Source organism: Danio rerio, chromosome 3 (genome assembly GCF_049306965.1).
Source record: "Danio rerio strain Tuebingen ecotype United States chromosome 3, GRCz12tu, whole genome shotgun sequence".
NCBI lineage: Eukaryota > Metazoa > Chordata > Actinopteri > Cypriniformes > Danionidae > Danio > Danio rerio.
In genome coordinates, this window is record NC_133178.1 from 13,533,395 (window position 1) to 13,552,058 (window position 18,664).

The 18,664-nt window shown below is 39.1% G+C and overlaps 2 protein-coding genes across 51 annotated transcripts in view; one reads left to right on the forward strand and one right to left on the reverse strand.

The window, feature by feature from the left end:
• nfixb (nuclear factor I/Xb) overlaps positions 1-18,664 on the forward strand; it is a 287,289-nt gene that overhangs the window by 114,069 nt on the left and 154,556 nt on the right.
• LOC137487595 (uncharacterized) lies at positions 10,986-13,779 on the reverse strand. Its single transcript, XM_073944215.1, has 2 exons — positions 12,136-13,779; positions 10,986-11,955 (listed from the first exon to the last, which is right to left on the reverse strand). The coding sequence occupies exons 1-2, from the start codon at positions 13,628-13,630 to the stop codon at positions 11,450-11,452; spliced, it is 2,001 nt and encodes a 666-aa protein (XP_073800316.1). The 5' UTR covers positions 13,631-13,779; the 3' UTR covers positions 10,986-11,449.

Sequence of the window (18,664 nt, forward strand, 5' to 3'; positions counted from 1 at the left end):
TACAGTGGTATTGTAGACAATAAATATCTCACCTCTTAACATGGCATGAACAGGGAAATGAGTTAAACTTTATTTGGATTTAAGCTCTGTTTACATGACAGCAATGTAACCAAACTTGATTTCTGGAAACTTTTCACATCTGCACAACAACAATTACAAAGCAATCCTCATTTATTCATACTGTATGAATGAAAGCAGCAGAAAGAATGCTGTATCATCAATGTTAGGCCAGTATGTCACACAGTCACCTTGTCAGTAGAACAATACCTGTAGGGAAGTGACGATGTGCTGTTTTCTGGCTAGGCGCTCCTGTCTATGTATAATTTGCTGCATTGTGTTATGATGCATCTCCGATTTTGGTTGTATTATGAAGTAAATCCACACTTTGATTATGAAGCCTTAGCAAAAACTTGAGCAACAACACCACCACCACCATGTACTTGGCCAGCTAGTTGCAAATGTTTTTTAGTGTTTGCACACACATACACACACAATATTTAGGGCAAAACACAAATTTAAAATAATAATAAGAAGAAGAAAATTAAACTAGCATTATAGATATAATGAACACATATTGAGCCATAAAACAATAAAAAAATAAATAATAATAATAACACACGCAAGGTACATCAATAGAAATAAATTAATTAATTAATAAAAAAATAAGAAAGAAGGAGAACATGCATCAGTTCTTATGTGCTCTTCATTTTTTGCTATGCCAGGTTTAAGGAAAATAGATTGGCTTTTGTTTTTTAGTTTTTTTGTTTGTTTTTATTATTTTTTTGAATTATTATTATTTTTATTTTTATTTTTATTTTTTTCATTTTTAAAATGTGAGAGGAAGCGTTGCCAAATAGTGTCAACTCTTTAAGTATTACCCCAAGCTGTATACATAATATATGCAGCATTATTTTAACTTGATTATTTTTCATATTTTATATATTAATATCTGCTTAAAATTGCAGTAGTTGACTAAAATTTACATCATTAAAAAGAAGTTTGTTGTTCTACAAGTTGTAAAAAGAAAGTTGTGACAGCGTTTTTTTTTTAAACTTAACTTTTTTAGGGTAGCTTTTATTAGATTTCGTTTGATTTTTAGATTATAATATTATTATTATAAATATTATTCTTATTTTGTGTTTTTAATAGTTTTTTTTATTATTATTACATATTTTGCATCTCATGTATCTTTCACTGCTGCACATGTTAAATGTCTGTAAAGTGCCGTAAGATGCTACTGTTGTAAGCAAGAAATGTGTATTTATATATTTATTAATATCCCAAGTGCCATGGGATTTTGAATGCACAGAGTCAGGATCTCGGTTAAACGTCTCATCCGAAAGACGGTGCTCACTGACAGTATAGTGTCCCTTTCACTTTTATCGGAGCATTAGGACTCACACAAACCACAATTTTGCGCCCCCTGCTGGCCTCACCAACACCACTTTCAACAGCAAGCTAGTTTTCCCATATGGACTCCTATTCAGGTACTGACCAGGTTCAGCCCTGCTTAGCTTCAATGAGTAACTAGTCTTGGGCTGCAGGGTGATGTGGATTTTAAAGGCGCTATATAAAACTAATGTTTATTATTATTATTAACTTTTTAACCATAGTTGAAAATTTTTGATGTTTCAAAGAAATAGCAACAACAAAAAATGCTTGTTTTCTAAAGAACTCAGTGCATTAATTTGAAATCAATTGAGGAAAAAATCTTCAGGACAGAACACTGTTGAACATGCAGCTAGATTTTGAATATCTGTTTTCTCTTTCGTTTTTTTGTTTTGTTTTTTGTAATACTGTGACGTGATTAAAGCTCAAGGTTGATGTGAATTTAAGGTTGAGAAGTTGAATTGTTGACAGTGATTTATGCCGCTGTGATCATCATTGACACGATTCTACTGAAACGCTTTTCTAGAAGTTTCCGTTAGAGCCGCCTTTGCATCAGATAAGATACACAGAGACTCTACAAGTCTATAGCTGTTAATAAATCACTGAAAACAATGACAGCGCTGGCAGCCTGATGTGTTGTTGTAGCGAAATGATCGGTACTTGTTGTAACACACTCGAATGTTTATGTTGTGTAGTGTATAATGCTAGACGAGTGTCTTTTATTTATGCTAAGCCTGTTCAGTGTTACATGTTAAACCGAATTAAGCCTCAGAGAAAGAGGCAGCAAAGATTGAAGTTTTAAAGCGAGACTCTGTGTTTATTCTAAAAGCAGCTGTGCGTAAATGTGTACACACACACACATACACACACACAAAGAATAGAGCAGATCTCTTTCTGGCCTACTTTTGTGGTTAGATTTTTATCTGTGGTTTTGGCCCTAAGAAAACCTCAAGGTTTTGCTTTTCCTGTGTTTCATTAGTTATTATCTTAGATTGAATGCAAGTTTGTTTTAACTGATTGTTGTGTCTTTGACTGTGTTTACATTAGGGCTGAAGAATATATCATTTGAGCACCGCTATCGTAATGTGTGTATCTGCAATAGTCACATTGCAGGATTAGATTATTAATTATAGATATAATTTTATATTATTGTATAAATTATTTCTACAATGATGACCATGTTATTTTGTTTGATTGTTCAATTTTTATATTTGAATACGATCAGACTCCCCAGAAAACCATTACACACTGTTTAATTTAGTTTTGTTTTTTGCTCTGTAGTATTTTAGGACCATCTTTTGTTATGTCTTTCAAGGAGTTATTAGATTCTTACCACAAGGTGTGTTGATAGTGAAGCCAATGGCCACTCCAGGAAGAAAATTAATAAAATACGCTTTTATTTATAAAATAAATCCAGTGAAAAAGATGAATAAAACAAATAGAAGAACAAAATAAAAATCCTTTATTCTTCATTGAGAATGAAGGGCCTAAGACTTACAGTATATAGAAATCTAAGCGCGCTGCTGGTCTGTCTGTTCCAGCCTTTTATACAGTATTCAAGCACATGAATAATACAGGTGTGCCTTTCATTTTTTTAAGCTAGCAATGTTTCGATATACTTGCGTAACAAACTGTATTCATACAGCAATATACAGTACAGTTGAAGTCAGAAAGTCAACACATTTCTAAACATAATAGTTTTAATAACTCATCTCTAATAACTGATTTATTTTATCTTTGTCGTGATGACTACATAATATTTTTCAAGACACTTCTATACAGCTTAGTGACATTTAAAGGCATATTCAGAATAATTAGGTTTACTAGCCAGGTTAGGCTAATTAGGCTAGTTATTGTATAATGCTGGTTTGTTCTGTAGACTATCAAAAAATATATAGCTTAAAGGGGCTAATGATAATGACCTTAAAATGGGTTTTAATTTAAAGCTTATTCTAGCCAAAATAAAACATAAAAAATATTATCAGACATACTGTGTATCTGTTAAACATCATTTGGGAAATATATATATAAAAAAAAAAAAAGTCAAAGTGGGGCTAATAATTCTGACTTCAGGAAACAAAATAATGCAATGTTACATTTTTTTCTTCAATATCGTACAACCCTATTTTACGGCATGGAAAAAAAAAATAATAATCTTGAATGAAAAAAAGTAATCTTGAATGTTATTTTTTCTGTTTTTAATAGAAATTCATGGTGTAATTTATTATGTATATACAGTGCTCAGCATAATTGAGAACGCCCCATTTTAAAAATGTATAAATATTTTTAATAATTTCCCAGTGAATATAGGCAATGTATTTTGGTGCATTTAAACAAAACTGATTTATTAAAGATGTATTTAATTATATTTGTCTCCAAACATCTTTAGAAATAGGAAGGAAATACAATTAAATTCACAAGCAAATCTTGCAAAAAAAAAAAAAAAATACAGCCTACAAAATTCAACAGAATTTTTCAATTTTTTTTTTTTTTTTTGCTTCTCTAGATTTTTCCTCTTTTTTCATATTTGTATTTAATATTTTTCTATTACATATAAATTTGGCTCGTACTAGTTTTTGGACTGTTATTATAAGTTATTTTATTAGATAAACTCCAAATTTGGCTTCAGTACTGACTAATCTAATGTATATGCACAAATATAATATCATATAGCTTCCTTTTAAAAATATGAATTTAAAGATAGTTTTGTGAGGGGTGTACTTGTATATGCTGTGCACTGTACTTCTATTGGAAGGTTTGGAGGAAGTAAGATTTTTAATTGTCAGTAAAAGAAATGTAGAAAGATTCAAATTGATACTGTTCGTTTAAAGGTGTTTTTAGTTCCTCGGAGACCCCCTGAGAAAATATAAATGTTTCTGTAGTAATATTAATCAACACTTTTGTTGTCAGAATTAATAATATTACTTAATGTTGCTTGAGCACGAAATTATTTGCTCAGAACGATTTATGAAGGATCATGTGGCAGTGAATACTGGAGCAATGACTCTGAAACTTCAGCTTTGACAGCACAGATATAAATCACATTTAAAGTGAAATAAAAAGCAGTTTTTATTACTGTAATTATATTTTTATGCTGCTTTTTTTTAGGGCTGGGCGATTTGGCCTAAAAGTTAAATCTTGATTAATTGAACATTTCACCTCGATTAAAATTAATAAGTGGTTATTTAATGAGTTTTGTACAGTAAATATGCTCATATTACAAGTGAGAGATTTGTAAATAAAGGGTGCATTACTTGATTTAAAAAAAAAAACTGATGTAAACCCACTTCTATCTACTATCCGTCAATATTTATTGAACATCACCGTTGAACAACTGAAATTAAAACACACATTGCCTAAAACCAACAATCACTTTTTTCTTAATTATTTAATTTTACTGTACGTTTTTTTTATATTAAAAGTAGAAAATAAGCAGCATCTCTTCTAAATACAAAACTCTTGTATGTCCTGTAAATAATATTTTAAACAGTGCATTTCTTGAATCTTCTGTTAACAAATATTTTAATGGAAATAATCATTTTATTGTAATGGAATATATGCCATCTCTGGCACAGCATCCAATCATCGTCAATGTAGTGCAAACTTGCAACGTGTAGTTACATTTTTTTGAGAGGTGCATGAGTATGCGACTGCATGAAGGCTGCGCCAGACCACACCTGTGCATTTGACGCAGAAGTATAAAGTAGCCTTTGCAGTGTGGGGTCATGGGACTCCACACATGGTAGGGAAAGTAATTGGAAAAAAATCGACATGGAAAAATTTGATCTATTGTTTTAATTCAATTCAGCTTTATTTGTATAGCGCTTTTACAATGTAGATTGTGTCAAAGCAGCTTCACACAAATGGTCATAGTAACTCGATCAGGGTAGTTCAGTTTTTAGTGTTTAAGTTCAGTTCAGTTTAGCTCAGTTCAGTGTGGTTTGAAATCATTTCTGAGAGTCCAAACACTGAAGAGCAAATTCATCGATGAGTAGCCATTGTAGGTTCTGAATGTGGATTACTTTGATTATTGCACAGCCCTACTTTTTTGTAATGTGATAACTATACAGTCTTGATAAGACTTTTTTTGTATTAAAAATAACTTTAAAGCTATTGACCACAGACTTTTATAAATGTATGTTTATACCAATTTTTAAATCATTTTTACTGTTGGTCTTCATCAAATGTGTTTATTTTGGCTTATTTTAAAATTAGGATTTTAGCATTAACATGTGAGGTCCTAGTGCTATATTATGGGCTGAAGTCAATAAAATAGTAGGGATAAATAAAATGTGATTATCGGCTGATACCAATCTCCAGCTGATTGAGATCTGGAGATTGGTATCGGCCGATTATCACATTTTATGATTCGATCGGTACTCCACATTCTGGTGATCTCATGAACCGATCGCAAGTGTTTTAAATGAGATAAAATACTTCGGAAATCATGGAGATGAGAGTGAATTGGCAAGAGAGCAGATTGCACGAGGCACGGTGACTACATCATCTTTACATTTGTAAGGTTAGATCAGGGGTCGGCAACCCAAAATGTTGAAAGAGCCATACTGGACCAAAAAAAACAAAAACAAATATGTCTGGAGCCGCAAAAAATTAAAAGCCTTATATAAGCCTTATAATGAAGGCAACACATGCTGTATGTATTTATATTAGCTATATTAGCATACTATAAAAATGATTTAGTTGGCTACAAATACATACTGAGCCTTTATGATTAAATGTTTTTTTTTCCCTGCAGTGCATCCTGTAGAGAATGACGCACCACGTGACTACTCTGTTGTACGATGCCGTCTCAAGTTTAACTTAATTACAGTATATTAATGAATTATGTTTAATGTTCGAGTTTAACTTCATTACAATATTAATGAATTATGTTTAATGTTAAAGTTTAACTTCATTACAATATCAATGAATTATGTTTAATGTTCAAGTTTAACTTCATTACATCAATGCATCATGTTTTGCTTTGATGAAATTAAAGAAATGCAGTAAAGAAATCAGATTTTTGATGTTTTTTATTTTGAGGATTCCAAAAAACAACATCAAAATGAACGTGCCCCTTACTGGGAATGTGTTCAATAAGGAAGAGTCAATCTCCAGGGGTGTGTGACAAGGAAAGACAGTCTCGTTTTTTCCTTTCGCCACTCGCAAAATCTGCTCCCAAATGCAGTTTGCATATCAACGATCGCACCTTGTAAATAATCACCGTTGAGTGAGTGATCGGGATGGGCTTCTTTGAATTCTCTCAGGGAGGGAAAATGAGAGAGCGTGCCCCGCTGTACATCTTTGGCAAAGACAGCTTACGCTCCATGGCGCATCACACAGCCGCCGGATAGTTTACAACAGTCACCTGCCTATTCCGTGTGTCGCAGGCTATGACGCAAATCTTCGTTGACAGAAATGTTGAAAATAAATATTCTACACACTTTTACAGCATTGGAAAACGTTAAGATTGTTTGTCCTCCTATAGAAACCATATTAAAACAAAAATATATTTACCTCCCCCATCTTTTTCCGTTTTCAAACATTTTTTGAAAAAGCTCCAGGGAGCCACTGGGGCAGCGCTAAAGAGCCGCATGCGGCTCTAGAGCCGCGGGTTGCCGACCCCTGGGTTAGATGAATAGCACAGTAAAGATATCTCGAGTGCACATCCCTGTCTCTCTCATCGAGCAATCGAGGCTGTCCGGAGCATAGGAGCTGCGGTCACAGACGTGCTAGATGGAGAGCAAAAAATAGAATAGCCTTGCATGCGTTTAGATAATAATACCTGAAAGTTCTGTGTTTCTGACTATTTTATCCAGAATCTTTACTTGGTATCGGTCGATCTCCATGACAAGGAATTGGTACTCTGTATCGGCTGCAAAAATCCTGATTGAAGCATCACTAATAAATAGATAGCCTACATTTGAAGTCCCCATGAAATCAAAACTAACCATATGCCTTTATTGGCTCACATTGCCAGTTTTGTGCTGAACAATTCATCTTCATTAAGATAGGTTGCCCGTCTAATCTTTAATTGAAATCTTCCTGTTTGTTTTCAGTTAAATCATCCGATTAAGTCTGTCTGAGGTATTGGGCGTGGCTAATATACTAAACCACACCCTGACAGCAAACAGAAATGGTGGAGGAGGGTGTCTGTTAGGTTGTAATAACTCTCCCCAAACCCTTTCCCCCCACTTTACTATATCCAAAAAACAAGCCCACTGTTTTCTCATGTAATATTCCATTACTCCAGGAACTGCGTCACAATACGAAATAAAATAACGCAGATTCCGGTTTATGGGGACTTTAAATAGATATTAATTTCAACTTTGCAGTGCATCTTAAAGTCCGTGTGAACTGGAAGCTGCTAAAACCTTTCAATATGTTGAGGTACGTTCAACTGAAATGGAATAATGAGTAAGGGGCGGGGTTTTCTTTTCATTCCCTCATAGCAAACGGTAAGAGGGGCATGGTTAAGTATATTGTGGCTGAAGCCATCAAACTGACATTATCAGAGAAGGACGACACTCCAAATGCAGAAGGAATGTTCAGAGTTTGATTGAAGATTACTAAAATGAACACAAATGGAATTAATTATTCTCCTCATTTTCATTTCTCATTTTTAGTCTAATTTTAAATGTTTGTTTCTGTCCTAATCTATCATTTCTATCTATGAGGTACTGTAGAAACACATGGTCTTTATTTAAGTTAAATGATATGCTCCTTTTTCATTCTGAGCATTTATAACGTGATTACTAAATATACAGTACATCAACTATTTATTTGACTTACTTATTTGTTGTGTGTAACGTCAATATATTTAGCTGATATTGATATGAAAACAAACTAGAGCAAATAGATTATGTGCTTCACGTGATTTTAGGCATCAGTCAAGGGAAAGTCAAGTTTTTATTGTGGTCAGATTTCTCCGTCTTCTTAAAAACAGCTGTGAAGGGCCTCATAGCGCTGCCGGCCTGTGATTATTTAGCGAACGCGGCCACAGAATTTGCCTTTATATAAGCTGTGACATCATGGTTGGGGTTTTTGATGCGGACTTATGATAGGACACAGTTTAATGTTGCAGAATGGTTCTCACAGTTACAGTTTGGAGAAAATAAAGACGCTTTTGTTCAGCCGCTCGCTTCGTGGTCGACTTGCTTTCATTTTCGAGAGGGGAAAACCTCTAATTTGCCCACAGGTGACACACAAAACCAAAGTAACTCAAGCAAAGTCTTCTTTTTTTCCTTATTCAGGGTAATCTGATAGCCAAATGCAACACAAACAGTTTTAAATGACACATTTTTCCGGTTATCGAATCACTGTAACGGTTTTGGAACCTCATTTGCTCTCTCCTCCTCTCGATTTTGCAGTGCATTTCTCTCACTTTGCTTCTCTTTTTCTCACTGGTTCTCTCTCTCTCTCTTTCCACTCATTTTCTGCTCTCTCTGAGGAGTTGTCCTGGTTAGACCTCTGCTCGAAACGCTCGCAACACAGAGCCTCTTTGTGGTTGCGTTCTTTCACAAGGTGTTTGTGAGAAGGAGCAGGATTTCGCTCCTGGACTCTCCTTTCCATCCTGCTCTTTTTTTTCTTCTCTTTCTCTCTCGTTTTTCTTTCTGTCTCTCCGTGGTTTACTCAGTAAACACTCGTGTCCTACACATGCAGTTCATCATATGGAGACAAAGCCGCTGAGCCTCCAGATTAAATGCACACTTTTGGTTGAAATTCACTCTTTTAAGGAGTTATTCTCTGCTTGGCTTGACCGTCTCCACCCAGGCTTGATTTGAACGCGCTTAAACAAACACACACACACACACACATACACACACACACACAAGCACACAGATGTGCATTTAGAGGTCAGCAGCAGCGAATGTGGCCGTGGTGACATTCTGAGGAAGACATCTGTTCAGAGACTATAGGGTTTCTCTTTTAAAAAGCTATCGGTGTAATGTTTCATGTATACATTTTAAAGGAAAAGTCACTTCGTTTCTTTCGAGTGTGCATGCCACTTAGCTTGGGTAGCCTTGAAAAAATGCAGATTTTGTTTCATTCGAACGTTTTGAAATGAAACTTATGAGACAGCTGTTGTTCAATTCTATTGGTGATTCCAAATATGTAATCGGAAGCTTGGCAAACAGTTTTGGAGAATTTGCTGTTTCCCCATTCAGACAGAATGGCCGAGCAAACTGCCTGAGAAGCGTTTCAAAGATGGCCGCTGAGTGAAATGACTTGCCTTAAAGGGACTTTGATGCCGACAGATAGGAGCATCTCTAATCATTCAACCTAATGTCATTCCAACCTACTTCTTTTCTGCAGGACAGTAATAATAACAGTAATATTAACTATTAAGTGAGGTTCAGTATTGTTTTTGGAAACTGACCACTTTTTTTATTTGTATCTTCAAAATATCTACATTTGTGTTTTTCATTACACATCGTCAGAAAAGTATACAAAGTGTGCAGTATAGTTACAAAACTGCACTCAATAAATCATGTTTGCCGTTCGTTCAAACTGCTTATTTAAAAATGAACTGCAACAACACAATTCTTGAGATTTACTTTGGGACAACTTTATTGTTTTGTGTTCAATCCACTTAAATTTGTAAAAACTAATGAATGAACTTAATTACTTCATGTTGTCCCAAAACAAACTGACTATGTGAAGCCCAAAATTTTTGCTTTCCTACTTTTGAATACAGATTTTGAAATGGCCAACATTAATCTGTTTATCACTCAAGAAGAGCTAACTATAAGATTACTGGTGTCATTTTTTTTCTTTCTCCTCCTAAAAACTATCTGAGAATTTTCTCGAGTCTTTTTAAAGGGTTAGTTCAGCCAAAAGTGAAACTTCTGTTATCAATAACTCACCCTCACATCATTTCGAGCCCCCAAGACCTTCAGAGCGCACATTAAGACATTTTCAATGGAAACCTAGAGCTCTCTCATCCTTCATAGACAGCAATTCAATTCATCTTCATTTCTATAGTTCTTTTACAATGTAGATTGTGTCTAAGCAGCTTTACATAGAAGTTCTAGTAAATTGGAACTGTGTCAGTCCAGTTAGCAGAGTAGAAGTTCAGTTTAGTTTAGTTCAGTGTGGTTTAATTTTTACTCCAGAAGGTCCAAACACGAAAGTGCTGAGATGTTTAAAACAAACCAAAAACGCTGTCCAAATCATTTTATGTGACTTCAGTGGTTCAGCTGTAAACATACGAAACTCTAACGGAAAAAAGTAGAAACGGCTTTGTCGACAATGTTTTTGGTAGGGGTGGACAAAGCGATGCTTCATGAAGCACTGCAACTGTCGAAGCAAATGTGTTGAAGCTTCGAAACGTTTTGAAACCCGTCTCTACAGTGACATCTAGGGGTCATTTCTTATGTATTGCTCTGGAACAGCTTCAGCAAAGAAACAGTTCAGCAATTTGAGGTATTAAACTCCACATTGTAGAGTTGGGGTTTCAAGTGATTTAGAGAAACATTCATAACTAGCATGCGGAGATAATGGGTTTGAATCAATGGTGACATTAGTTTTTAAATGCTCTTGTCACGTTTTAGCGTGATCAAAAACAATAAACAAAAAACAGAAAGGTGCGGATCCAAGTGCAGATTATTTATTTACAGTGCAGCCAACAAGGTGATAATACAAAGTAACAAATAAACGACAAAACCAGAAACTAAATCAGAGACGAGGCTCAGGAAAAAACAAACTCAAACAACTAAACCTAATTAGAAAACAGACTAGACAAACGACACACGAACTAGACTAATGCAAACATACGAGAACAGGATCAGAAATACAAACTGGAATCTAAGACTTACTGGAGCTTGAACAAGGAAGACAAGGTAGACAACGACGCGATGACAAACATAGGTGGAATGGTAGAATATATAGTCCAGATAATCAACGGTAACACAAAACAGATGAGATGACGGGTCAGTGTAAGTGTTCCGGTGTATGCGCGTGGGATGTATGAGAATGTAGTTTTTTCCCTGGGGCACTGTAGCGCCTACAAGTCCTAGAGCGCTACAGCGCCCTCAGGTGGTCACAGACGGATGTGACATTACCCCCCCTCTAAAGAGCGGCTTCCAGACGCTCCCAGACTGGTTCCAAGAGGGGGGGCGGAGCGGAGCAGGAACAAAGGGAGGGATGGGAGGGCCAGATCAGGGTCAGGCAGTGGGTCAGGCACCCCAGCAGGAAGCCAGGGTGCGGCCGGTGAATCTGTCCCAAGTAGTGGGAAGGACCACCAGGGAGGGTCGGGAGGGATGACCCATGGATGATCCCGCAGGAGGCACAAGGCAGGGGGTTTTAGGAGAGCCGGCTGGAGAGGCAACTGGACTGGAGCAGGCGGGACTGGAGGCAGCTGGGCAGGAACCGGCGAGGCTGGAGGCAGCTGGGCAGGAGCCGGCGGGACTGGAAGCAGCTGGGCAGGAGCCGGCGGGACTGGAAGCAGCTGGGCAGGAGCCGGCGGGACTGGAAGCAGCTGGGCAGGAGCCGGCGGGACTGGAGGCAGCTGGACTGGAGCCGGCGGGACTGGAGGCAGCTGGACTGGAGCCGGCGGGACTGGAGGCAGCTGGACTGGAGCCGGCGGGACTGGAGGCAGCTGGACTGGAGCCGGCGGGACTGGAGGCAGCTGGACTGGAGCCGGCGGGACTGGAGGCAGCTGGACTGGAGCCGGCGGGACAGGAGGCAGCTGGACTGGAGCCGGCGGGACAGGAGGCAGCTGGACTGGAGCCGGCGGGACAGGAGGCAGCTGGACTGGAGCCGGCGGGACAGGAGGCAGCTGGACTGGAGCCGGCGGGACAGGAGGCAGCTGGACTGGAGCCGGCGGGACTGGAGGCAGCTGGACTGGAGCCGGCAGGGCATGGAGCCGGACTGGGACCGGCAAGGCAAGACGTCTGGGAGGTGCCGGCAGGGCAAGACGTCTGGATGGCGTTGGTAATGCCAGGAGCCGGGCTGGGACCGGCAGGGCGAGGAGCCGGGTTGGGGCCGGCAGGGCAAGACGTCTGGGTGGTGCCGGCAGGGCGAGGAGCCTGGGTGGCGCCGGCAGGGCGAGGAGCTTGAGTGGCGCCGGTAAAGCCAGGAGCCGGACTGGAACCGGCATTGAACTGCGCTCTGGGGCTGGCGCCGGCAGGGCGAGGAGCCTGGGTGGCGCCGGCAGGGCGAGGAGCCTGGGTGGCGCCGGCAGGGCGAGGAGCCTGGGTGGCGCCGGCAGGGCGAGGAGCCTGGGTGGCGCCGGCAGGGCGAGGAGCCTGGGTGGCGCCGGTAAGGCCAGAAGCCAGACTGGAACTGGCATTGGACTGCGCTCTGGGGCTGGAGCCGACACTGGCGGGCGCTCTGGGGCTGGAGCCGACACTGGCGGGCGCTCTGGGGCTGGAGCCGACACTGGCGGGCGCTCTGGGGCTGGAGCCGACACTGGCGGGCGCTCTGGGGCTGGAGCCGACACTGGCGGGCGCTCTGGGGCTGGAGCCGACACTGGCGGGCGCTCTGGGGCTGGAGCCGACACTGGCGGGCGCTCTGGGGCTGGAGCCGACACTGGCGGGCGCTCTGGGGCTGGAGCCGACACTGGCGGGCGCTCTGGGGCTGGAGCCGACACTGGCGGGCGCTCTGGGGCTGGAGCCGACACTGGCGGGCGCTCTGGGGCTGGAGCCGACACTGGCGGGCGCTCTGGGACATGGGCAGTCCTCTTCCTGTGCCTCCTTCGTCTGGTGGTTTGAGAAGGGAGAGTGTTGTGATCAGGAGAGGGATCTTGCTCTGGAGCTGGAGCCGACACTGGCGGGCATTCTGGGGCTGGAGCCGACACTGGCGTTCCACACAGTTCTAGCAGGCTCTCCAGAGGCTCCGAAAAGGGTGGTCTCCGAACAGCCCGACGCGGATAAGCCCGCAACTCCAGTCCTGCCTCTCTCCTCTTTCCTTTAGTTAAATCAGCTGGCCCCGAAAATATCCCTCTCTGTTGCCATCTACTCAGGCCTCCCTCCTGAGGGTTCTCCTCCTTCAAGGCAACAGAGAGGGGGGAGCCAGCGATTAGCAAAGCCTCCTCCACAAACCGATACAGGTTCCAGTCATCCTCGTATGGCGGCATGCGTGACCGGACGGGTTCCAAAAGTCCTCCCCGAAAAAACATCATTAGCAAGATGTCACTGTGAGAGCTCTTCGCAGCTAATTGCAAAAACTCCTTTATATATCGCTCAATAGAGCGATCACCTTGTTTAAGGCGCACTATTATATTGTCTGCTGGATCCATTTATTGATCGCGTCGTTCTGTCACGTTTTAGCGTGATCAAAAACAATAAACAAAAAACAGAAAGGTGCGGATCCAAGTGCAGATTATTTATTTACAGTGCAGCCAACAAGGTGATAATACAAAGTAACAAATAAACGACAAAACCAGAAACTAAATCAGAGACGAGGCTCAGGAAAAAACAAACTCAAACAACTAAACCTAATTAGAAAACAGACTAGACAAACGACACACGAACTAGACTAATGCAAACATACGAGAACAGGATCAGAAATACAAACTGGAATCTAAGACTTACTGGAGCTTGAACAAGGAAGACAAGGTAGACAACGACGCGATGACAAACATAGGTGGAATGGTAGAATATATAGTCCAGATAATCAACGGTAACACAAAACAGATGAGATGACGGGTCAGTGTAAGTGTTCCGGTGTATGCGCGTGGGATGTATGAGAATGTAGTTTTTTCCCTGGGGCACTGTAGCGCCTACAAGTCCTAGAGCGCTACAGCGCCCTCAGGTGGTCACAGACGGATGTGACAGCTCTGTTCTTGTAACGTGCTTTGTTTTAACATTGGTCTGACAAACCGGCTGAACACTTTGTGAATAAATATGTCTTGTTTTGGTCATAAAACAGTAACTTTATCAATATACATCAAGTCGTAATTTACAAATATTAGTACAAGTCGGTAATCGAACCCAAGCCATTTGTACCACAGTAACTTTGATCATACGCACGGTCCACTCGGCTACATGAGACAGTTTTTTTTTTTTTGACCCTGTCAGTCAAACACAGATTAGCCAGGTCTCAAAACACTTCAGAAATTATTCTTTGAATCGCTTTAGTCATGTGACCTGGTGTTTCAAAACACTTTAATCACATGACCTGGGTGTTTTGAAGCACTTTAGTCACATGACCTGGGGTTTCGAAACACTTAAGTCACGTGACCTCTGTGTTTTCAATCATCTTAGTTAGGTGTTTTAGATCATGCTTCAGTACAATGTTTTGAAGTCTTGCTCTTCAGGATCTCGACACGGTTTTGAAATGTCAGCATCCCTAGTTTTTGGTTCCTTTTTTGGATTGTTGCTTTCTGAGTATGGTCAGGGTAAGAAATTAATAACAGAATTGATTTTTTTGGTGAAATAACCCTTTGAATCAACTAAAAAAAAAAATACTTTGGTTTCCATATTGTCATGAGTTTAGCCTAGCTAAAATTCTCTCTACTTTTGAAAAAAAGTAAGGGTTTAACCTACTGGCCTCTGTCCATCATGGCCTCCTAACCATCCCCATATTATAACAGGCTTCATCACTCTGTCTCCTTTCCACCTATCAGCTGGTGTGTGGTCTGAAGCAATATGACTGCTGTCACGTCATCCAGTTGGATGCTGCTGGTGGTGGATGAGGAGATTCCCCCCCAAAAATGTGTAAAGTGCTTTGAGTGTCCAGAAAAGCGCTAAATATAATTGTAAGGGATTATTATTATTATTATTATTATTATTATTATTATTAATATTATTATTATTATTATTATTATTATTATTATTATTATTATTAAATGACTATACCCCAAAGTTTCTGAACTTTAAATTTGACTCAAAATGGAAGGCAAGTTTTGTCTTCCCACTATTAGTATTTATTAGTGGATCTTATGTGATTGACAGGTTCACCCTGCCCTCAAACTAATAAACAGAATAGATGTCGTTGAAGAGGGGAAGTTATTCTGATTTAAGATTACGAGGTCACATAAATCAAAAATAATGTGCACAGATAAATCATTCAGAATAAACACTGCGATATTCTATAAAAATGTACTTTTGATTTCATGATGGCTTAAACATATGCATGCTGACACATCTATAAAGACATAAGACTTGTGGACTTTATGCATTAAACACACACACACACACACACACACACACAGATGCATGCCGTGCTCCTCCAGCCCTGTCATTAGTGCTGCTTTCATGTGGTCAAAGGGTGGTACAGAGACCATTCATTATTTTCTTTTACAAGCACTTTCACTGTCTTCCTTCAACTCTCTTTCTCTCTCTCTCTCTCTCTCTCTCTCTCTTTCTCTCTCTCTCTCTCTCTCTCTCTCTCTCTCTCTCTCTCTCTCTCTCTCTTTCTCTCTCTCTCTCTCTCTAACTATCTTTCTAATGTTAGTTGCTTTAGAAGAGTAAAACCCTACACATTCAGCACCAAACGAAACACAAGCTGTGGCTTCAGGATTCGTTCTCTGCAGTAACGGTGGTCGACACAGGCCTTGTTTGTGCTCCGATGATGTCATGGGCGCGTGACCCCATGGCCCGCTGTGTTGTATATTTCGCCTAAAGCCTCTCGTCATGCCCCGCATAAATAAAGACGCGGTCGGTGTCCGCAGTTAAGAGCTCAACATGGGAAAGTACATGCCTCTACCAGCCACTGTGTTTTCCTTTCTTGATTTACAGCCTCTCGATTGTGTTTATTAAACAACTAAATTTATTTCTGTTGCTGACCAACACTATAAAAACAACAGAACAGTTGTGGTTTTTCAGGGAGGATGCATAGATAAATGCGTAGCTGGATGGATATTAACTTTTTGTTTGTTTGTTTGTTTTGAAGTCTTGATGCAATATACTTTAAAAATTGTTCATTGTTTGAATGACAAAATGAAAGTAACATTAAAATGAACACGACAAATTATGCTTTTCTTAAGATTGCGTATTACAGTAGTGTGTATAATTGAAAAAAACCTCTTGTTTCTAATATTTATCTTCTTTAATCGTATAAAGCCAGATCAGTCTCAAAAAATAATACAATTACGAAATTAATTTCCTACATGCACAGCACAATTTACATTTGCAATTCCAATTCGTAAGTTTAAAACAATTTGTAAATACAACACACAATTTGCAAATTCACAAATAGAAATTATAAATATTTTTACCAAATGAATTGGATTTGTCTATTTTTATTTGAGTTTTGAATTTACGAATTGGATTTGTATATTTTTTTAATCGTATTTCGAATTTATGGATTAGATTTGTGTGTTTTTAATTTGTGTGTTTTGAACTTACCAATTAGGTTTGTGTATTTGCTAATCGTGTTTTAAATTCACAAATTAGATTTGTATATTTTTGAATCGTGTTTTAAATTTACGAATTGAATTTGTGTATTTTTTAATTGAGTTTTCAATTTACGTATTAGATTTGTGTATATTTGTATCATGTTTTGGATTTACAAATTGGATTTATATATTTTTGAATAGTGTTTTAAATTTACGAATTGGATTTGTGTATATTTGAATAGTGTTTAGAATTTACGAATTGGATTTGTGTATATTTAAATAGTGTTTAGAATTTAAGAATTGGATTTATATATTTTTGAATAGTGTTTTGAATTTACGAATTGGATTTGCAAATTTATGTTCTGAATTTACAGATTGGTTTTGTGTATTTACAAATTGTTTTAAATTTACGTTTAGATTGATGTATTTTAAATTGTTAAAAATTTACAGATTGTATTTGTGCAATTTTGAATCGTGTTTTGAATTACGAATTGGATTTGCATATACAGTATATATGAATGGTGTTTTGAATTTACAGATTGGATTTATGTATTTTAAATTGTGTTTTGAATTTACGAGTTGGATTTGTGTATTTTTGAATCGAGTTTTGAATTTACAGATTGGATTTGTGTATTTTTGAATGGTGTTTTGAATTTACGGATCAGATAAGCTTATTTTTTTAATCACTTAACTTTACGAAATGGATTTGTGTATTTTTTATCGTATTTTGAATTTACAAATTTGATTTGTGTATTTTTAGTCGTTTTTTTGAATTTACAAATTGAATTTGTGTAATTATGAATCGTGTTTTGTATTCACAAATTGGATTTGTGTATTTTTGTATAGTGTTTTGAATTTACGAATTGGATTTTGTAAATATACTATTTTTGACACTGGTCTGGCTTTATATTAATTATTTTTATGTTAATGAGAAATTGATCTGGACACCCCTAATGTAAATGCTCAAGTCTATGGTTGGATTACTGTTGGATTTGGACTGACAGAAAGAGGGTGTGACTGTGTGCTGGTTCACATGAGGACACGTGAGGGCAGGTAAATCCAGTTCTGTGTTCTTAGCCCTTGGGCTCTGAATGTTCTTGGTGGATCAGCCCTATCTCTCCTCTACACCTCCACCTTTTGCTTCTGTATCTCCTCTACACCTCCACCTTCAGCTTCAGTCAGCTCTGTATCTCATCTACACCTCCACCTTCAGCCTCAGTCCGCTTTGTATCTCATCTACACCTTCAGCTTCAGTCAGTTCTGTGCCCTATCCACACCACCACCTTTACGCCCTATTCACACGGGGCTTCAGCGTCAACGCTTGACAGAGGGCGTGTCTGAAGTTGGAGCTGAAACGATCGTCATAGAAGCGTCAGCCAATGAAATTCAGTCAGCAATAGGCCACTGTCTGAGCTGGTGTATTTGCATACAGCGATCTGATTGGCTGACGCTTCCGTCGGCGCTTGAAAAGTTGAGCTGGTCCCAACTTCTGCAGCGAGGAACGCTTCTGAAGCGCCGCCGACGGATCCACAATGCAGTTCGGCAACGCCTGACGTCACCCATTCAAAGTGAATGGGAAGCGTTGACGCTGACGCCCCGTGTGAATAGGGCGTTAGCTTCTGTGTCTCCTCTAAACCTCCACCTACTCTACATTTGACTCTATTCCTCACAGTTAAAACACATTCATGTATTTTGGAAGAAGATGATGAATAAACATGTTGTAAATCCAGCAGCTCTGATCTCTCCTGTCTCGTAGACTAAAGAAGATGGTGCCCATGACCCATCATAGATTGAACTAGACATTAAAGTTTGTGGTGGCTTGAGAAAGCCTGATAGAACTGGCTTTCTCAACCACTGCTATGCTGATGACACCCAGCTATACCTCTCTTTTCATCCTGATGATCCCTCGGTTCCAGCTCGTATCTCAGCCTGCCTGTTGGATATTTCACACTGGATGAAAGATCATCATCTTCAGCTGAACCTCGCAAAAAC